The sequence below is a fragment of the Leptodactylus fuscus genome, chromosome 8 (genome assembly GCF_031893055.1).
Source record: "Leptodactylus fuscus isolate aLepFus1 chromosome 8, aLepFus1.hap2, whole genome shotgun sequence".
Lineage (NCBI taxonomy): Eukaryota > Metazoa > Chordata > Amphibia > Anura > Leptodactylidae > Leptodactylus > Leptodactylus fuscus.
In genome coordinates, this window is record NC_134272.1 from 67,865,783 (window position 1) to 67,888,947 (window position 23,165).

Below are 23,165 nucleotides of genomic sequence, written 5' to 3' on the forward strand. Positions count from 1 at the left end.
ATTACAACTGAACATGAACTTGACTGTTAGAAAAACACAATGTGACCTAACTCTATCCAGCAGTGAAGGGGTTAATAAAGAGGGCGTGGCCAAGAAGTGGTGGGCGACGCCGGCTCTGCCTGCTGCATCGTGATGTTTTGCGTCATCACCGGGGGGCGGGGCTGGAGGAATGCTGCACTCTGATTGGTGGAGCCGCTGTGACAGGAGACTTTGGCCGTGTTGCCCTGTAGTTTCCCGTCATATTGCTTAGGACGGTCCTGAGAACGGAGTGAGAGTCACCGGACCGGGCAGAGTAACGGGGGGGCGCGGCACAGCGACACACCAGGACATACTGCGACAACTTCACCGAGGATATACCCGGCCGGTGCTAGGGGCCACCATGATGGAAATAGAGTTACCCCCCGCTAAGCAGCCACAGCAGGTGAGGGGACACCTGGGGGCGGCGCCGAGATGTCACCTTGGTGTCATGGAAGGGACCTGGTGGGGGTGGGGCTGGAGAAGAGGGAGACAACAATCCATCGTCCGATATACCCACTACCATACGATGCGATACGATATTGATTGTTCACACTGTTCAAGTTTTTTGCTTGTTTATTTGCATTAATGTGACATTTCCTTAAATAATTGGTTGTGGATTTGCTATGAATAAGATATCATGATTAATCGCTTAATTAAAAACTTGCGTTAATTTCAAAAAATATTTGTATGAAATTTGGTAAAAAAATTTCCCAGACGTTGTCACCAGCTGAACCCAGTACCGGTCTCCGGTGAGCCGCTGACCCACTTACAGCGATTGGTGGTTGACAGGTCATGTGACCATTTACACAATGAAGGGGGTAGGGGGGGGGGGGGGGTCACATACTTTCATTGAGCGATGTCTCCACTTCCTCTTCTGTAACCGGAGGAATGAGGAAAACTTTATAAAAAAAAAAAATTAGGCAGCTGAGAGTTGTGCCCGGTCAGCCCACATCAGGTTGGGTTCTCTGGGGACCTCAGATGCTGCAGAACCTCGTGACATCACTTAGGTGGCGGTGCTTGGAGGGTTGGGGTTGGTGTTTAGGGGGTTCGGGATGTCTTATAAGGTGCTAAGATTTGGCTGAGTTCACATTGAGAACTTTGACAACTTATTTCTGAAGGTTAGAAGCCGCTTCCTCGGTCTTATATCCTACAGAGCAGGGCAACTGGAGCGGCCAAAGGGTGGTCACTTCTTAAAGTGTCTGATATATATATATATATATATATATTAGTCCTTAGAAAACTTTAAAAAAATGAAATTATATATAATTATTATATATATTTTTTGTTTTTTTATTTATTTTTTTATAAGTTTCTGTATATATTTATTTTAATTATATAATTTAATAAAATAATAATAATAAATAATAATAATATTTAAAGTTTTCTAACGACTACCAAAGGGCACCCGGCTAGTTGTGTAATGGTCAGTGTGGATGTGGTTAATGTTTCCTTGGCTGGTTGCGATCCCCCGGAGCCTCACTTCCCGTCTCCTCCATACTAGTGCTCTATGGTTGGAGTTTGCATGTTCTCTCCTAGACAACTGAATGTGCATAGTCACCAGGGGGCTCCTTAGGGGGTTCTGGGGGAGCAGGCGAGAGTAACTTCCTGTAAGTGTCCTGCTGGGTACAGTTGATCCTCAGACTTCATGGACTGTGTGCTGCAGAGCAACTTTTTACTATTCACATGTTTTATTTCATTTAATGAATTCTACTATAAAGTTTGTAAATGTTCTGTTTGTTTTCTGGATGATGACTACACATCATCATAAGCCAGAGGTGTCTGACTGCAGTTTACTGTTTCTATCCCATTGGGAAGACCTGCACAGGTGACTGAGCCGAGTGTGCGTGTGTATGGGGGTATTCTGCCAGTAGCTATAGAAGGTGTGCAGGCAACTACAGGAGTGTCCCTCATCTTATCTGCAGGTAACCAGTACTTGTCGCCAGTCACTAGACTGAAGGTTATCTGAAGTGTTATTAATGTAATCTGTGGAAAGAACCCTTCTTATATCCGTATTATATTTCTTATTATGAGCCAGAGGTGACATGTCGGTGCCTGGATTGGTCTTAAGGAGGTCCAACCAAAACTGCCCTAATGGTGAGCGGATTGACCCGGCGTAACTGTAGGGAGATGCTAAAGCCTACATATTTCCAGAAATGTAATAATACATAGTGGTCAGTAGTATCACATATAGTCCTTATAGCAGCCCTACACTTAGGCATTCTGTAGACCCTTCTCCCCTTGCTCTCTATTAGTCAGAGAGGATATGGGGAGTCAGCCTGCTAAAAGTGAACCTATAGAAAGACTGATCTCTGTGATGTATATAGGTTTATATGATAGATGGAGGTAACCATAGAGTATCACAGAGCTCAGCTTCTCTCCTGTATCATATAACCCTATATATCACAGAGCTCAGCTTCTCTCCTGTATCATATAACCCTATATATCACAGAGCTCAGCTTCTCTCCTCTATCATATAACCCTATATATCACAGAGCTCAGCTTCTCTCCTCTATCATATAACCCTATATATCACAGAGCTCAGCTTCTCCCCCCTATCATATAACCTCTATATATCACAGAGCTTAGCTTCTCCCCCCTATCATATAACCCTATATATCACAGAGCTTAGCTTCTCTCCTCTACCATATAACCCTATATATATCACACAGCTCAGCTTCTCTCCTCTATCCTATAATCATATATATCACAGAGCTCAGCTTCTCTCCTCTATCATATAACCTTATATATCACAGAGCTCAGCTTCTCTCCTCTATCATATAACCCTATATATCACAGAGCTCAGCTTCTCTCCTCTATCCTATAACCCTATATATCACAGAGCTCAGCTTCTCCCCCCTATCATATAACCCTATATATCACAGAGCTTAGCTTCTCTCCTCTACCATATAACCCTATATATATCACACAGCTCAGCTTCTCTCCTCTATCATATAACCCTATATATATCACACAGCTCAGCTTCTCTCCTCTATCCTATAATCCTATATATCACAGAGCTCAGCTTCTCTCCTCTATCATATAACCTTATATATCACAGAGCTCAGCTTCTCCCCCCTATCATATAACCCTATATATCACAGAGCTTAGCTTCTCTCCTCTACCATATAACCCTATATATATCACACAGCTCAGCTTCTTTCCTCTATCCTATAACCCTATATATCACAGAGCTCAGCTTCTCTCCTCTATCATATAACCTGTATATCACAGAGCTCAGCTTCTCTCCTCTATGCTATAACCCTATATATCACAGAGCTCAGCTTCTCTCCTTTATCATATAATCCTATATATCACACAGCTCTGCTTCTCTCCTCTTTCATATAACCCTATATATCACAGAGCTCAGCTTCTCTCCCTCTATCATATAACCCTATATATCACAGAGCTCAGCTTCTCTCCTCTATCCTATAACCCTATATATCACAGAGCTCAGCTTCTCTCCTCTATCATATAACCTGTATATCACAGAGCTCAGCTTCTCTCCTCTATCATATGACCCTATATATCACAGAGCTCAGCTTCTCTCCCTCTATCATATAACCCTATATATCACAGAGCTCAGCTTCTCTCCCTCTATCATATAACCCTATATATCACAGAGCTCAGCTTCTCTCCTCTATCCTATAACCCTATATATCACAGAGCTCAGCTTCTCTCCTCTATCATATAACCTGTATATCACAGAGCTCAGCTTCTCTCCTCTATGCTATAACCCTATATATCACAGAGCTCAGCTTCTCTCCTTTATCATATAACCCTATATATCACACAGCTCTGCTACTCTCCTCTTTCATATAACCCTATATATCACAGAGCTCAGCTTCTCTCCTCTATGCTATAACCCTATATATCACATAGCTCAGCTTCTCTCCTTTATCATATAACCCTATATATCACAGAGCTCAGCTTCTCTCCTCTATCCTATAACCCTATATATCACAGAGTTCAGCCTCTCTCCTGTATCATATAACCCTATATATCACAGAGCTCAGCTTCTCTCCTCTATCATATAACCCTATATATCACAGAGCTCAGCTTCTCTCCTATATATCCCAGACCTTACCTTGTTTCCCTCTATCATATCCCGCTCTCAGGTAGGGTACAGTAGACATTAGATAATGTTTGTTTCCCCTGATTTTTCTCACTAGCATATTCAGCTTGGCCAAATGCACCTTCTCAAAAACCGCTTGCATCAGTACAATAGGGGGTCTAACTCTGTAATAGAGAAGGTACACGTTGAGTATTTTAGTTGACCATGCAAATATTGCCCCCCCCCCCCCCCCCCCCGACACACAGCACTGCCACATATATGGTGCTCCTTCCCTCACCTCCAGGGCTCCATAGCTTTTCCGTGGCCAGTCTCTGTGGTTCACCACGGACTACTAGAACAAAATTGCATGGTGCTCCAGCGTCTGCCAACTGGTTCAGCTTGAATTCGAAAACATTATTTATAGATGATAAAAATCCATGAAAATAGACTCCATGTTTACACTGCACACAGTACAGGATACACCTGATACAGGATGTGTACAATCCCCGCACCAGGAAGCCTTTGTGAGACTTTAGTAGCCACCGTATATTGTGACTGACTATATACAAGACCTGATAGGAAGGAATATCATAGGTGAGGAAAATAAGAGAATAAAAGCCATCCAGACCATTGTGTCTATACATAATCTCTGGAAAGCTGAGCTGTCACACCTGCTGCTACTCCTGTCACGCAACGTCTCGAGCTGATGAGGAACAATGGAAAGTTGTATGCAAAATGTGGCTTTGCGACTCTTGTGCGACTCCACCTCTCAGCTTGTATCTGTTCGAGCATGCTGTGACTTATAGTTCCACACAATCCCTATACATAGCCAATAGGAAATGGGTCATCAATTCGGTCACGGTCGGTATCGAGGTGTGAGATTTTCCTGTTTTCAAGTGGAATCCAGAATCTCACAGTACTGACTATGACCACGAGCGATCGATCACCCGAACCATTACCTCTCTCTATATAATGATATTAGTGTCAAGACGTACGAGTGGTGTCCTGTGTCTTCCAATGGCTATGGCTGTGTCATTTCCATATTAGATTGAATTGCCTTTTTATATATTACCCTAATACTGTACCCCGAGATCTCTACCCGCTTTAATATAAATCTATCCATCCATTTGTTTCCATTGTGAACCAGTTTATATTCACTGACAGCAAGCAGAGAGCGTGACATTGCTGAGGAATCGACATACAAAGTACATTAGAAGGTTACAGGCCTTAGTGTATAAAATTAGGAAACCACATGAAATATTTCTGGGCATGTCCCAGTCCACTGGTAGGATGAGGCAGTGGTGGCGTAACATACTAAGGAAATGTTTACAGCTACATCTCTGTCCCATTTGGTATTTCGTCATCCCGGGGAGCCCGCTTATGTTTTTTATGTTTTTGGTGTTATACAATATATACCTGCTGTATACACCAGTGATGGTGAACCTTTTAGAGACTGAGTGCCCAAACTGTAACCCAAAACCCACTAATTTATCACAAAGTGTCAACACGGCGATTTAACCTTAATAATGTGCGGATCCACAATTGCACACAATTATAGACCTGCAAAATATGGTCATATGAATGGGGCTTTATAGAGCTTTCTGCTCCACAGTGGCCCCCACACAGTACAATCTGCTCCACAGTGGCCCCCACACAGTACAATCTGCTCCACTGTGGCCCCACACAGTATAATATGCTGCACAGTGGCCCTCACACAGTATAATCTTTTCCACGAATAGGTGCCCAAAGAGAGGGCTCGGAGTGCCACCTCTGGCACCCGTGCAATAGGTTTGCCATCACTAGTCTACACTGTATACCTGCTCACTGCTGTCCAATGTAAACACATGCCTTGGTGTGATGTACTGGCGTTGCCATGTGGATGTGACGCCACAACATCACCGCTCTGGGCAGCCACATCAGGTGTGGGATTGACAGATCTGTAGTACCCTTGGGATCTAGTTATACTGTACATTAGCTATCTGTCTGTCCTTCCACGTGAGATCTGCCCCACGGGAGAAAGCCATTTACCTTGGCCATATTAAGGGGAATTGTCCAAATTGGCGAAGAATAAGGGCTTATTCACATGACCAAGAAAACCAGCCGTCACATGGCTGTATTCACATTTCATGGGTTTTGAAAGGCATAAAAAAAACAAAAATCAGCCCTCACATGCCAAAAACTGCTGTACATGTCCATTGTTCAAGGCTATTAGATCAATGGTTGAGTGCATAAAGCCTCAATGGTGTATGGCCAAAGACCACTAAGGCCAGTGATCGTCCTCCGGGGTCACGTGGAAACATTGGCGCGCCCCATATAGGGATCACTATGTACTTTTTTTTTTTTCCTATTAGTATGTCTTTGTAGAATGGATGGAAATCCACACAAACACGTGGAGAACATACAAACTCCTTGCAGATGTTCTTCCTGGTGGGATTCGAACCCAGGACTCCAGCGCTGCAAGGCTGCTGTGCTAACCACTGAGCCACCGTGTTGCCCCCCTTCAGCCTATTTCTTCCTGTATCACGACTATTTTAAAAGCACTTTAGCTTATTGAGAAATGCGTGGGACTTGCCCTAAAAGAGAAGTGACTTACAATGCGACAACATTCTGATATAGATTTTTGGCGCAAAGTCAATGAGCAAACAGTCGATGTAAACTTAGACTAGACCGTGTCAGTGTGCATCGGGTCACACATTTTGTAACAATACAAAGTTGTGGTTTTTTTTCTAGATTAATTTTTCTCTTTAGAGAGTCTATAGAAAAAACATCAGACAAGTGAAGGCTAAAAAATAAGAACAAAAAAAATATCCTCTGCAAAAAAAAGTACTTTTTGTATTGCCCTGATAGGTCCCACTCCCTAGTGACTGACATGGAACATCTGGATACAGAATTTTTATTTTTTTGTGGTATAAAATGTACTGAAAAATCATGTTTTTTTGCAAAAAAGACCTTGTGAATCCAGGCTAAGAAAATCTCCAGACTTGGATGAGATGGATCTAGAATCTGATTTGTGTGTCAGAATGTTACAATGTTGTAGCAGTGCTCGGAGCAGGCGGTGGCGGTTGTATGTCGGCAGTCCCCTTGTAGGATCCCTGTGCGTGTGAGCTCCTCTACACTCGGCACAGCAGGGAGTTGTTGGGACTGCTGAGACTCTTGCGCAAGCACTTCCCTCCACTCCCCGTGCCAAGGGCAGCCTTTTATTTTCTTTTCCGACTACATCTGGATTTAGCAGCCAGCAGCGAGCCACATAATGTCATTCTACCATCCGATTGCATAATCCTGCATAGTTCAGCAGATGGAGCGCCGAGCCGTCCTGGAGGAAGACGCCGACTTCTTCTAGTATATAGGGACTATCTGCTGGACTCACTTATATAATGTAGCTTCATAAGACGCTGCTGATGGCTGTAGTTGGGATATTGGACTTCATGAAGGTTGATCTGGCCGCAAATAAAGGTGTATGGGTCTGTTAAGATGTCCATATACACATATATATTATACTGGTGGCTTTAACAAACTTCTACGTGTTGCGCTATGTCTGTGATGTATATTTAGTGGGTTGGCGAACTGCCAACGGAGGCATCGAATGTGACCATAGGATTGCATTAGCCTCACAGAGGGTGTCCTTTCGTCCTGTTATATAATATTATAATATGATATATATTTATATATATTATATACACACATACATATATTTATTTTTTTTACACACACACACATATATATATATAATATATATATATATAATTGTAAAAAAAAATATATATATGTGTGTGTGTGTGTGTATATATATATATATATATATATATCTCCTGCATGTCCGACTTTGTGTCCGGTTCAAAAAAACATTTTTTTTCCACAGAGACCATAAAATGCTCACGGGTGGACACTTTGCAAACCCATTGAAATGAATGGGTTTGAAAAGTTCCTGCCAATTTCCGTCTCCTGTCCAGTTTCTCGGGCAGAAGACGGAAACCTAAAAGCAGAGACCAGGCGCAGGTGTGAAACCGCCCTAAAAAGTATTTTCACATTGTGTATGTTAACTGTATGTGTCGCAAACCGCCTGGTCCATACATTAAATATATTCATGTGACACATATCATACAGTGCCATCCAGCACCCATAGAATTGTATACTGCACTCTATACATTGTGTCCTAGATGCCTTTGTATGGAATAGTATAGTGTGCGCCATTTTATTCAGCTAAAAAAAAAATGGAAGCCTATTGGATCCCATCAAGTGGAAGGCACTTTTTGGGTCTCCACCAGTATAATGGGCCATAGCTTTCTCAGCCTATGGTAACATACACTATAGACATAACGTATATGTCACACACCTGCATTGAATGGATCTCACAAACATGATGTGAACGGAGCCTTACAGAAACATGTGAAGAGTCCGTTTCATACATTACAAATTGTAGTGTATCCAGTGTCACATGCAATACGTTGGCGCTATATAAATAAAACGTATTCTAGTTATTAGTGGGACATTGGTCTGACTGGGGTCAGTTTATGAAATCCCTGAACGATAGAAATACATCTCAGTGTGTGTGACAGGCGGCATTCTTGTCTTTCTTAGGTATGTAAAAAATATTAGTGTCACAAAGATGATGTATCACTAGGAAATAATGACTTAGGACAAGCACAGCGTCAGTACTTGGACGTATATATACTTATTGAAGGAGTCAGGGGGTGTTCAGACTGAGGTGTTCTGCACGGTCAGTCTAGGTACAAGTGACTTGCGATAGTGCCAGTGCCAGTGCCAGTGGCAGCTCTTGCATGAACATGTCCTGATATCCATGAGCTGCAGACTTCCTCTAGATTCTGATTGACAGCTTGCTCCCTCTTACTGTGCGTAGGGAGAAGACTGTCAGTCAAGAACTAAAGGGCAGGTGGAGCATCACTTAGGGCTAGTTCACACAGGGGGTGGTGGGGTGGATTTTGGCACCGAGAGTGATGCGGGACCCGCCTGCCACGACTGTTGTGGCTCCCAACAGTCGCAGCTTCTTTCCCCCCGGAGTCGGCTCAAATGAATGGGCCCACTCTGCAGGTTTGCAAAAAGCCACTAGTGGAAAATTGAACACTAGCGTTTCACATTGAGGTGAAATCCGCAGTCAAAATCCACTCCCTTGGCCTCATGTGAACTAGCCCTTAGGATGACAAAACAGGAACTCCTGAGCACTTTCTTCCTGAGTCCATTAATATGACATCTGCAAGGGTCTGACACCTGGGACCCCTGCAGATCAGCTGCTCCTAGACACATGCTGGGAAACTCGTTATCCCCTTTAAGAAAAGTCATTCCTCACGAGGAGTGTAAGCTCCTCAAAAATGACACTACAGGCACATACGGAAATCAACATGGCTGTCACTCCCTGATGCTGTCCCCGGATAGGGCGGACAATTGCACTGACACATTGCCTTTAACTGTAGTTATTTTTCTTGTTACAATTGTGAAATCCATAAAAGGGGAATAGAAAGGTTTGTGTTTGTTGGCGTCAGTAAAAATCCCCCTTCCTTGTCATTAGTCACCTATGAAGTCATCTTCTCAGTTCCTTATTTAACCTTCCATACTTGAGCGCCTTTAGTGTGAAGTGGATAAGACATTGCCAGGGATTATTGGGAAAGTTTGCTTTCTATTATCTGGTTCAGTCCATAGTCTGACAAGTGAAACGCGAATGTGGGTTACTGTGTGCCGAGTGTGCACAAAGCAGGTGGCTGGTGTGGTCACTGCTGATAGTAAGGCCAAGGCAGTATCGGCATCAATATGTGAGCATAGAGACCCACCAAGTCTGCAGAGCAATGTACCTAATGTATATTAGGACAATGGCCGTAATGTCGCATCTGGTGGAGCATGCTACAGTAAAATCCCTTTAAGGAAGACCTTCCACCAACTCCAGCTCTTTGCATTTTTAGCTGCTGCTCCACTTATTCCAGTACAGTTGGACATTTTTCTCTAGCCCCCACCTTTCCTGAGCAGCCAATGCTGTTATTTTCAGCACCCAATATTGTAATAAGGCTCTTAGTGTCAGGTGGGCGGTCCTGAGCTGGTGCAGAGAGTCTGAGAATCTGCCCCAAGTATTGATCCCTTCTGCCTAGTCAGGACAGTAAAGTGATCTAGGCCTAGGAAATGGATAAGTTTCTTATTCAGCTGCAAACTTTTTTTTATTTCCAAACTTTTTTTCTTTTGACTTTTTTCGGTCATCCCGTTGATCAGGTCACACCAATATATCAGAGTTCTATGATCCTACAAGTCATATTACTCCGAGGTATTACCAGGCGATGTGACCAGGTACAAGGGGCAGGGCTGCGGGCGCCATGTTCAGGGCCGTACTTAGTTTTTCCAGTTTGCCAGTAGATGGGTTTGTCCGTACATATGGCAGATATTTTGTAGAGCATATGGCGCCTAAGTGCTAATGTAGAGAGTGTTTATCCAGTATGAGCTGACACTGTATATCCAGGTTACCAGGCAGCCATGTCCACATGGTGGGATCTGCTTACAAGGCCTTCATGCAGATGTAAGACATCTGTTAGGTTGTAGCCATTGTCTTATTTATAGTAATGGTCTTTAATGAGGTTACCGTATTTACTCTACATACCAAAGACGTCATTTCTTGTTGTCTGCCATATAGTCTATAGGTAGGCTGAGCCATGCCTGACCTTGTTGTAGGCTTTCTATTGCTGCAGACCAGTTTGCGCTTTATTGTGATGTGTATGGGCTCAAATATCGATATAGGGTGCCCATACACATTAGGCAATGTACATTTTTTTTTCTCCTATCAGTATGTCTTTGTAGAATGGGAGGAATTCCACACAAACACAGGGAGAACATACAAGCTCCTTGCAGATGGTGTTCCTGGCAGGATTCGAACCCAGGACTCCAGTGCTGCAAGGCTACAGTGCTAACCACTGAGCAGCCGTGTTGCCACATAAGTACAACTTTTGACAGAAACATTAAAAATGATAGTCCATTCGGTCCCTCGGGATCAGTTGCTGTCGGTCATTAGATGGATACATCTTAAAGGGGTTGTCTGAGATTCCTCCCTCCCCCATTTATAGTCCATAGAGCTGGAAGCCAGTCCGGTACTACATCCTGGCTGCCATTGGCTTCAGCTGCAGTACCGGTGTCTGGTATTTTTGCAGGGTATGGAGCCAACTACTCCCAGCTCCGTCCACTGTATAGCACAGACCAGATGACCCTACAAACATTTGATCCATATGGCGGACGGTTGTTGGACCGATGACCCATGGTCAATTAAGATAGGCCTTAAAAGTTGTATGTTGTGTGGCCATCTTGTTTCTGTATAACCAGCTATACAGGGGGGGTCTGTATATGACATGGACTATTTATAGGGGTCTGAGACTGCTCCTGACTAATGGAAAACGTGTAGGGTAATCCGAATATTTCTTTTCACCATCAACTCAAGATACCGGATCTGGAACAACTGACCTGCATTACATTGTTAACCTATTAGTCTGAATGAGCCTCTATTAATCTCCTGCGCAAACAGGGCGATCAGGTCGGTCGTGTTTGGACCATCTTGTGCCTAGGAAAATTTAAAGGCGCAGTAAACCTAATGGAGAAACTTCTATAAAGGAGCTCATATTATATCAAAGTATACTAGAAAACGTAGAAGAGGTTCTGAGAACAGGAGATATGGAGAAGGGGTGGGGAATGTTCTGGACTTCCTGTCAGGGATCCTGAAGAAGAACATCTCCAAGTCTAGTATGGCTGTAGATCTCTAAGCTGGCTTTTTTGGAGGCTGATTTTGAGGTGGATTCAGCGCCACCTCCTTTCCATAGACTGACGTGTCCTGTCCAGCTTTATGGTAACGGAAACTGCTCCTGCTTTGTAATAATTCAATGTCATCTAAAAGCCGTCCATTACATCGTCAGACCCCCTTTGGCCCGCGCACCAGGCCTCAGCTATATTATAATATATTACATTGTGACCCTCTATCTCCGTGGCCAAGAGTCCGGACTTTCCTCTGATCAGTATCTTTTATGACGCGTTTCGTTTACAGGGACGACCCCCCATGTAGTACCTTTTATTGGTACAGACCTGCCTGACTGGTGCCGCCCACAGGTGATAGGTTAGAGCTGCACCTTACACACTGGGGCGCAGGTGAACCTGGTGCTTTTATAGACCATACTCCGGATTTCTTAACCTGTTTGTGCGAGCAGGATTGTTTCCCCAAGTAATCCTAGTTGTGGTGTGTCAGTCTCTCTATGATTTAGTAATGAGCGAGGCTTATAAAAACAGCCGAGGTCACCGCGTGCAAAGGACTTGTTACCCAATTACTGGGCTGTCATCACACAGGACCGGTCTCTGAAGGGAGCGACTGCTTAAGCTTCTAGGTGGAGCGCCATTCACATGGTGGTTACTTTGCAAATCTGATTCTTTTAAGATAAAGGTTTTCCATTTATTTTAACCTGTTATTCAGGCCTCGAAAGAGAAATGTAGCTAGTGTGAACTGTATGCTAGATCTCCATAGAGAGACTAAGGCTGGGTTCACACCTGCGCTCAGTCCGTTCCCCATACTGCTTTAAAAATGGGAGAGAAAAGTCCTGTAAGCAGCGCTTTTCTGTCTGCATTGTCTGCACCTTTGGGGTGGAAACCTAGTGGACCCCCTTATAGTCTGTAGGGGCCGAGGGTTTCCAAAGGCAACCTTTTTTTTTTTTTTTTTTTTTTTTTTTAAAGGGACTCTACCATTAAAATGTTTTTTTTTTTTGTGTTTTTTTTTGTCAGTCATAGGTAGGAATAGCCTTAAGAAAGGCTTCTTCTCCTACCTTTAGATATCTTCTCGGCGCCGCCGTTTGCTAGAAATCCTGGTTTTGTTCGGTATGCAAATGAGTTCTCTCGCAGCACTGGGGGCGGTCCCCAGCGCTCAAACAGCACTTTAGGTGTCCCCAATACTGCGAGAGAACTCTCCAGCGACGCCTCCATCTTCAACAGCAACCGCGTCTTCACACTCAGTACGCTCCTGTAGTTTTCCGTAGAACTACAGGAGCGTACTGAGCGGAGTGTGACCCCAGCCGGAAGAAGACGCGGTTGCTGTTGAAGATGGAGGCGTCGCTGGAGAGAGGTCTTGGGCAGCAGTGGGGACGCCCCCATGGCCCTTTGAGCGCTGGGGAACGCCCCCATTGCTGTGAGAGAACTCATTTGCATACCGGTTAAAACTGGTATTTCTAAGGAATGGTGCCGCGGAGACCACGTCTAAAGGTAAGAGACGAATAGACTTTCTTAAGGCTATTCCGATGTGGTAATTAGAAAAAATGTTGGTTTAGTGGTAGAATCCCTTTAGGCATTTAGTTGTAAGAAAGAATCTCGGGCTGTTCTTGCTACTTACAAGTGACTTTTCCCGGCTCCTTTCCATAGAGCGTGTGGTGAAATGAAGGTATTTTTCGTCACCCGTTTTTCACTGATTCCCCACAATTCCATTTCCTGTAGCAGAAAGAAATAAAAAAATTACCTTTTGTAGTAGGGAATTCCAAAGGCATCTTGTGCTCTCACTTCTCTATATTGGGTCCTTGGCATACACCATTGTGATTTGCAGTTAGTTGTGGAGTTTTAGCTTTATGTATTATTAGCATTGTCTTTATCCGTGGCCCAGATGTCACGTGCGCCTGTCATGCGATGTGTGCCTATGGAATCTAGAAGGGAATGTACACCAGCTTGTTCTCTGAATGGAGCCCGGCCTATTGCCATTGTGTGTTATGTCCATAGTGAGTTCAGCGTTGGAACAGAAAAGATGTTGCTATGAACCTAAGGAGACTCTCATTGTAGGTTTTCTACTTAAAGGGGCGGCTCAGGATTAGAAAAATGTGGGGTTTTTTTTGGTTGTTTTTTCTTCTAGTATCCGTGTCATTCTTGTCTATGGGTTGTGTCTGGTGTTACAGCTCATCCCCATTAATGTGCAACTATCTGAGAACACAATGATGCAGAAAAAGAAGCTGAGCTCTGTGATATATAGGGTTATATGATAGAGGAGAGAAGCTGAGCTCTGTGATATATAGGGTTATAAGATAGAGGAGAGAAGCTGAGCTCTGTGATATATAGGGTTATAGGATAGAGGAGAGAAGCTGAACTATGTGATACATAGGGTTATATGATAGAGGAGAGAAGCTGAGCTCTGTGATATATAGGTTATATAATAGAGGAGAGAAGCTGAGCTCTGTGATATATAGGGTTATATGATAGAGGAGAGAAGCTGAGCTCTGTGATATATAGGGTTATAAGATAGAGGAGAGAAGCTGAGCTCTGTGATATATAGGGTTATAGGATAGAGGAGAGAAGCTGAGCTCTGTGATATATAGGGTTATAGGATAGAGGAGAGAAGCTGAGCTCTGTGATATATAGAGTTATATGGTAGAGGAGAGAAGCTGAGCTCTGTGATATATAGGTTATATAATAGAGGAGAGAAGCTGAGCTCTGTGATATATAGGGTTATATGATAGAGGGGAGAAGCTGAGCTCTGTGATATATAGGGTTATATGATAGAGGAGAGAAGCTGAGTTCTGTGATATATAGGGTTATATGATAGAGGGGAGAAGCTGAGCTCTGTGATATATAGGGTTATATGATGGAGGAGAGAAGCTGAGCTCTGTGATATATAGGGTTATATGATAGAGGAGAGAAGCTGAGCTCTGTGATATATAGGGTTATATGATGGAGGAGAGAAGCTGAGCTCTGTGATATATAGGGTTATATGATGGAGGAGAGAAGCTGAGCTCTGTGATATATAGGGTTATATGATAGAGGAGAGAAGCTGCGCTCTGTGATATATAGGGTTATATGATAGAGGGGAGAAGCTGAGCTCTGTGATATATAGGGTTATATGATAGAGGAGAGAAGCTGAGCTCTGTGATATATAGGGTTATATGATAGAGGAGAGAAGCTGAGCTCTGTGATATATAGGGTTATATGATGGAGGAGAGAAGCTGAGCTCTGTGATATATAGGGTTATATGATGGAGGAGAGAAGCTGAGCTCTGTGATATATAGGGTTATATGATAGAGGAGAGAAGCTGCGCTCTGTGATATATAGGGTTATATGATAGAGGGGAGAAGCTGAGCTCTGTGATATATAGGGTTATATGATAGAGGAGAGAAGCTGAGCTCTGTGATATATAGGGTTATATGATAGAGGAGAGAAGCTGAGCTATGTGATATATAGGGTTATATGATAGAGGGGAGAAGCTGAGCTATGTGATATATAGGGTTATATGATAGAGGAGAGAAGCTGAGCTCTGTGATATATAGGGTTATATGACCTGGAACAGGATTTCTGAATAATAAGCAGAGTAAAATCTGAAAGACCTCCAAGAGAGTCTGTGAGAGTCCTGATTACCCCGCTCACACAATGATTGACATCTCTCCTGTACCTAAAAGGCTGTTATCACTATGTGTATGTGGAGTAAGCTGGACTCTCACTGACTCTCCTAGGAGTCCTTAGGGAGTTTACTCAAAAAGAACCTTTCACCACCTCTTAACACATCCAGTTCTTTACATCCCTTAATAGCTGCTCCACTAATTCCAGCACATTTGGATTTTTTTTTTTTCTCTAGCCCCCACCATTCCCAAGCAATCAATGCTGTTATTTTTGGTGCCTGACATATTATTTAGGTTTTGTACTGTGAGGTGGGCGGTGTAAGGCAGAAGCAGACAAGGGGTGTGACTCTGTGGCACTGGCTGCCTCTGATTGGAGCCCTGAACCACGCCTCCTGCCTGACCCCGCCCTTCTGACATTACAGAGCTTTCACAACTTGCTCAGGAATGGTGGGGGCTATAGAGAAAATTCCAACTGTGCTGGAATCAGCGGAGTGGCGACTATTAATAGATGCTTAAAACTAGAAATGGTGGAGGTGGTGAAAGGTCCTTTTTAACTCAGAAATCCTGCACTAAATCATATACAAGGCAACATAATTCATTGATAGGTTCACTTTAATGGGGATGAGCTGCAATACCAGACACAGCCATTGACAAGAGAGGCACTATTTCTTAAAATAAAAAGAAGCAAATCCTTTGACTGTGTAAGGTAATATGACACTAGTCTGAGATAACATCGCTATCTAAGGTGTAGTTAATCATTTGCAGGAGGTAATATAGATTTTCTCGCTCCTTAGACTTGGAACTTGATACGTGAGCTATTTCTTAATAGACGGCTTGTTTCTTTCAGCCCATTGTTTGCGATAGAATATATTTTTTTGACAGGAAATGAAATGATCTCCGATAGTTCCTTATTGTTGGCCTTCTCTCATGTGACATGTTATTGCAAAAGATAAAGCAGAATCGGACCTTGTTCTATCCCCCCGAGGACAAATAACACGTGAAGCAAATAATAGGGAAATTCACCAAATCTAAGCTTTGTTACTTCTTGTTTTTCTTAGAAGTCGTCTAAAATGTTCAGATGACATTCATGGGCAGGGACTGATGACGGGTGGGTTTGAGGCGTAGTTATCGTAGGGGTCTGATCAGTGCGATCTTTGGGATCAGGGGGGCAAGGATGCTCTTTGGAGTAACATGGCTTCTCCTGAACTTAAAGGGGTTTTCTTGGATACAAATATTGATGATCTATCCTAAAGGTAGGCCACTAACATCAGATTGATAAAGCTTCCAAGTGGCAGAAGCTTCATCGATTAGCTGTTCACCCCAGCTGATACAGAGAATGGAGCAGGAAGCAGACAGCGCTGTTCTCTGTGTAGTGGCTGAACTAAGTCACTGCAGTTTAGCGCCTATTTAAATGAATGGGAGCTGATCAGCAGGTGGTCTGACCACTACAAAGAGAACAGCGCTGTCTGCTTCCTGTTTCATTCTCGGAGAACAGTTGATCAGTGGGGAGCTAGGTGTTGGCACCAATATTTTTAGACAGATAAACCCCGTTTCCCCTGTATGCCATTCACAATTTAACAAGAAGGGGCTGTGTGATGGCCAAGCAGACCCTACACTCAGACCTTCTAAGCACCAAAGACTCTTTAAGCTGAAATAAAATAGCCACAACTGAATGTTCTTACATTTCTTGTATTGTTCCTTTGAGTAGTTAGTACGCCTTCTTAAATGTTCCTGGAAGTAAACCCTTAGAGACTTCCTGCACAGCGCCCTCCGTGTCCCGCACACACCTCCCATTTGTGGCTTTTCTTAGAAATATTTGGTGACACATTACACAGTAGGAGGCGGTATAGTCACAGAAATCCATCACTATTTACTGTTGTTTTTGGCCAATTGCCTTCCCACTATAACCGCATGCAGCTACAACCTCCTCACACCACCCACCTGCAATGCCCCGAGACCTGATAAATGGCCGTCAGTAGCGTTTGTTTATTTTTTAATTGATGACCTATCTATGGGGAGGTCCAACACCTGGGACCCTCACAGATCAGCTGTTTGAAGTTGGAGCAGCACTCCCCAGGTCTGCTTCCACTTTGAACATATGGTATTGAGTTCAAGTGACTGGGCTAAATTGCAATACCAAGCACAGCCACTATACAAGTGTATGGCGCTGTGCTTGGTAAGTACTGAAGAGGCCGCAGTACTCGACCGAACACTGCAGCCTCCTCAAACAGCTGATCAGCCAGGTGCTGGGGATAGGTCATCAATTATTTAGCCTGGAAAACCCCCTTAAAGTGGACACAAATATCCAACGTAGCAAGATTTTATTAACACGTGAGATTATACTCTGGAGTGTGTTGGTTTTAGGGCCATAGATTTCATGGATTATGTGTTGTTCTTCTTAGGATATGGATCTTATTGACATCCTGTGGAAACAAGACATTGATCTAGGTGTGGGCCGTGAAGTTTTTGACTACAACCAAAGACAGAAGGAATATGAACTGGAAAAACAGAAGAAGCTTGAGAAGGAACATCAAGAACAACTACTCAAGGAACAGGAGAAAGCATTATACGCCCATCTCCAACTAGATGAGGAGACGGGGGAATTTATTCCTCTCCAGCCACAGTCCCCCATCGAGGCGGCCGTGGTCACACAGTCAGTCACAAGTGCCCTGCAGGTAATTAGCCAGATTATTAACGCTACAGGTCACATGACCCGGGTCACAAGGGACCACATAACAATGTCGTAATGCTTTGTCTTTCTAGAGTAAATCCGACTTAGGGCAAGAACTCTTCATTGATGAATGCATGAAGATTTTAGCAGATACATTCCAGTATGAGGTAACGATCGACTTTCCCCAAAAACTTCTTTCTCTTCTTTAAAATTATGAATTAGTTTTATCGCTTTTATTTTAACAGATCTTACCCCCCCATTTGGACATGCTTATCTGTCCAGTGTTTCTTACATATTTAAAGGAACACCAGACCCTAAGTCTCAAAGCTTTACTTCCCATCTAAGACACTGAGATCTTATTGTTAGTCTCAGCCATCAGTCTCCGATCTATGGTGGTGATGAGCAGGTGTGAAAGGGGAGATCTCTAAAAGTCGCTTCTCCCATAGGGTGGGGGTGAAGGGAAGAACGGACGCCAAGGAGAGTCTTAAAGGATGAAGCTTCTGTTGTATAAACTGAACAGTGTGTTTCGGACTTAGAGCCTTCATCAGGTTCCTTCTAGGAAAGTTGAGTACCACTGCGACACAGAAGGTACTGGACGGATGAAGGCTGCAGTCCAGAACCGAAAAGTGTTGATACAATAAAAGAAATTTCATCCTTGAAGGCTTTCAACTCGGCATCAGTGTCTCACTTCATACGGACCTTTGAGAGTTCCCCTTTTCACACCTGCTTGTTTCCATGGATTAAGCAGCATGAGCGCCCCTGTGGGAGGTGACGGGTGCTGGACAACGCAGCTTGAAGCTCTTTACTCCTAAGAGAGTAGTTTGGTTGCATAGTTCAGTGCTCTACATGGAGTCTCCGCACATCGCAGACACATCCCGATTTTGTTGTGAACAGCCACGCTATATACCACAATTGGAAAGCTTCCCCTTTCTCCATCTCTTCTTGTTTTTTTTCCAGTTGTCTGGGATCCAGTTCTACAATCCATGGTGGTCAATCTGCCACACATCCTTAACAATAAGATAATCCTTTTATAGTCCCACAGTGGGGAAATATCAGTATGTTACTAGCAGCATAGTAATACAGATACAGGATAATACACAGTAATATGTTACAGAAGTAGACACACATATGCTGAGAAGATAAACTAGGAGCCTATAGCAGCTAAGGAAAAGAAGGAAGACTTCAGGGTCACTTAGTTCTCTGTGCGGACTGATCTTTGCTTGGTCTGATATAGATTATGTATCCTGATGGCGGTTGGGAGGAATATTTGTATCTGAGAATGTATTGCATCATCTTCCATCTCATAATCCTCATATGATTTATTATTCCTCTCCAGGCACCTCCAATGACCTTCCAAACCGCAATGGTACCAAATTCTCAGATTGCTACCAGCCAGAACTTTCTCACCACAGAGCAGCACCCACTTCCAGACAACTGGCAGGACCCAACCACCAACACAGAGAACATGGATCAAGCATGGGAAGAATTACTGTCTATCCCCGAGCTGCAGGTAAGGTTATCATTGTGCCTATGAACATCATTACAAGTCTGTGCTACATATGGCGACATTATTTCATTCTTCTTTTCATTGCTCCCTGTTAAATTTAACTCCTGTAAGTTATCGCCTACCTACCTGACATGACAGTGGTCTGATTTCAGTAGTCGGACCCCCTCTGATGAAACCACTGGAGCTAAAACAATATATCTCTTCCCCCCTACATTATGTAAAGATGATCCTGATCCAGCCAGTTGTCTTACATCCCATCATAGAATCAGCCATGACCCTCCTATCAGTTCTAAGACACCACAAGGAAGAGTTATTTATACATTTCTCTCCGTAAAATGAGATAATTTTGAGTAAGAGAAGGAAGGGCTGGGATATCTCCAAATTATTTGGTGTAAGTTAGTGCTCCTTTTCTATAGCCATGTTTAACCCTCTTTCCCTTTCTTCCCCCAGTGCCTCAGTGGTCAGCTGGACAACCTCGTCGACCTGAGCTTGTATTCCAATTCGGACGCCATGACGGAAACTACGAACAACTACATGTTCCACACGCCAATGCTGAACATTGAAAAACCAGCGGAGGACACGGCTCCCGTTTTCTCTAATGACTTTGTTGGTTCTTACGCCTCTAATGTACCCACAGTAAACCCAAATTCATCATTCAATGTAGAATCATTCTGCGATGACATATTTACCCTTATTGATCCCAAAATGACCAATGTGCCTTTGACAGACAATTCAAACCAGACATTTACTGAACTTTTAAGCGACCCCGTAGATATCACAGACTTATCGTTGTCTAAAGCTTTCGATGGGAACAGTCCAAGAGAATTCAACGATTCGGATTCAGGGATCTCCATTAACACAAGTCCTTGCGCTACATCCCCCGGCCAGTCCATGGGTTCCTCCATTTATGGAGATGCACATTACGGATGCAGCGACTCTGAAATGGACGATATGGAAAGCACAATAGAAAAAGTACAGAACCCCACAGAGAAATTCCCCGTTCACTTTACAGAAGACGCGTTCTACGCGCTCTCGCCCATTGTACCGCATGACGTGTGCTTCGACCTAGAAGCTCAGAGTCCGGCAGAAGAAGAGCTGCCTGTTAAACCTGGCCAAAGTAAGGCTCCTTTCACAAAAGACAAGTCAGTAAGTCGCCAGGAAGCTCGTTTCAGTAGAGACGAGCAAAGAGCGAAAGCTCTGAACGTCCCGTTCTCTGTGGATAAAATTGTCAATCTTCCTGTGGACGACTTCAACGTCTTAATGTCCAAGCATCAGTTCAACGAGGCTCAGCTCGCTCTCATTCGAGATATACGTAGGCGAGGCAAAAATAAGGTGGCGGCCCAGAACTGCCGGAAGAGGAAAATGGAGAACATCGTGGAGTTGGAAAGCGATCTGGACAAGCTGAAGTACGAGAAAGAGAAGTTGCTTGCCGAGAAGGGCGAGTACAACAACAGCCTTCGCCTTATGAAAAAACAACTCGGAACATTGTACATGGAAGTCTTCAACAAACTCCGCGACGAGGACGGCCATCCGTATTCTCCTCACGAGTACTCCCTACAGCAGACGAAAGATGGCAACGTCTTCCTCGTCCCGAAAGCCAAGAAGATTGAGATTAAGAAAGAACAGAGCTAGAATCTAGACTTGCGCTTCTATAGAGCGGGGGAACGGGTTGTACAATAGGGCGGCACTATGGAGCTAATAGTTTTGGTCTGTAGCACGTACATGTAAAATAGTAGAAAAAATAAATAAATTCTGCTCTATAATTGAATGCTTCTAACTAGCGTATCAATGGATAAGATGTGCTACAGACAGAAGGATTAGGAGTGAGAGTGGAAGCAAAGATGGGCATTTTAAGTACCAGTAACCTTGTTTTTAAGTTTTCATCTGTTTGACGGCGTGTGCTCTCCACTGTATGTGTGAATACGGTCTGATTCTATAAAATTTCTAGGTCTGCAGGCTTGCTTTACTATCCTATATACCTGGTAGCGTTTCGGGAAAAAAATCTGCGATAGGTGGCGACATCTCTGCTTTATCTATTTGTTAGGTGAGCCGCTTACTGTAGAAAGGCGGGCCTTTCAACATTCGTGAAGACAACTCGGGTGATGTCACCACAAATCATGATGATGTCACAGGATTAGTGACTGCACACTGAAATCGTGGTTAATCTTGACGCCACGCAGCCTTAGCCTATATGTTGTAAACCTTTAGCCATAAGGTTTAGTTCGCCTGTATCCATGTTCACACCTGCAATTTTCTTCTGTCTTCTGAATAATTGTAAATATTAAATCCTATTTATATATAAATATATAAAACGTCCTATTTTATCTGTTAACAGATATACCAAAAATAAACGTACTGCACACCGCATCATTCGTTTCAAGCCACATTTGTAACTGCAGGGTCTTATTTTTTTGTAGAAGGAACTTCATTTCTTTTACTTGGACAATTTTAATTTGTATTTTTTTTTTTTATATATATATATTTTCTCAATACAAGTCCAAGAACAGTTAATAAAATCTAAGAACTGAGGATTGTTGTCTGTGATTTATATGTGAATGTCATTATTTCAGATCAGTGAGCGCCAGACCCCACGAGTCAACTACCGTATATACTCGAGTATAAGCCGAGACCCCTAATTTTACCACAAAAAACTGGGAAAACTTATTGACTCGAGTATAAGCCAAGGGGGGAAACCACCATTGCAGATACAGTCTGGTCATGTACATTACAGCTTAGTAACTCCATGGGGATCATTGTAATAGCAGTTAACCCCATCATGTCCCTCACATTAACCCCCTGTGTGCCTCACGTAAGAGTTACTGATATGTGGGACATGTGGAGGTAATAATTAGGTATCTTCATCATTAAGGTCCTTCATTAGTCCCCTCATGTGTCTCACATATTAGTAACCCTTATATGGGGCACACAGGGGTTAATATGAGGGACATGATGGGGTTAACTGTTATTAATGTGAGGCACATGGAGTTACTGAAACTAAATTAATAACCCCAAATGCCTGATATTACTAGGCAGAGTAACTAAAGGAAGGTCCCTGTGTGTGTACCTTTCCTGTAGCTTCCTCTCCTCCATACAACAGACATCTTCCATAAGACACAATGAATCCTGGCCACTCATCTGCAGGGGAGATGCTAAATCCTAGTGGGGTAAAGGACCTCTGATGACATCATGACCATGTGATCGGACTCTGGTGTGGGGGCAGAGCTACTAGGAGTTAGACTCATCCTTATCTGCAGATGTTACATACCAGTGGCTACAGGACCTTTGATGACATCACAGTCACGTGACCTCATGACAAGCCGATCACAGAGCAGTAGCACTAAAGGACCTCCCCCTTCCAGTTTTCTGTGCTCCGTGGACCGACTCGTGTATAAGCCGAGGAGAGCTTTTTTCAGCATGAAAAATGTGCTGAAAAAGTCGGCTTATAGTCTAGTATATACGGTAATTTGGCTGCCAGATGCCATGTACGAGGTATACGGCCAGGAGCAGCTCTATTAAAATGAATGGGAGCAGCGTGGCATCTGGTCGTATACCTTGGTGCAATCAAACCCCCACTAATCTGATAGCCATAAA

The 23,165-nt window shown here is 43.5% G+C and overlaps 1 protein-coding gene across 1 annotated transcript; it reads left to right on the top strand.

Annotated features, from left to right (window-relative positions):
- The first annotated feature begins 217 nt into the window (after window positions 1-217).
- Window positions 218-22,103, top strand: NFE2L2 (NFE2 like bZIP transcription factor 2). The gene is made up of 5 exons (XM_075283973.1): window positions 218-421; window positions 17,799-18,071; window positions 18,160-18,234; window positions 19,404-19,577; window positions 20,025-22,103. The coding sequence occupies exons 1-5, from the start codon at window positions 380-382 to the stop codon at window positions 21,204-21,206; spliced, it is 1,746 nt and encodes a 581-aa protein (XP_075140074.1). The 5' UTR covers window positions 218-379; the 3' UTR covers window positions 21,207-22,103.
- Window positions 22,104-23,165: the final 1,062 nt, after the last annotated feature.

Coding starts and splice junctions, on each gene's coding strand:
- NFE2L2 (XM_075283973.1), top strand. CDS start 380: ATGATGGAAATAGAGTTACCCCCCGCTAAGCAGCCACAGCAG. Junction 422..17,798: donor CCGCTAAGCAGCCACAGCAG/GTGAGGGGACAC, acceptor TGTTCTTCTTAG/GATATGGATCTTATTGACAT. Junction 18,072..18,159: donor CAGTCACAAGTGCCCTGCAG/GTAATTAGCCAG, acceptor TTGTCTTTCTAG/AGTAAATCCGACTTAGGGCA.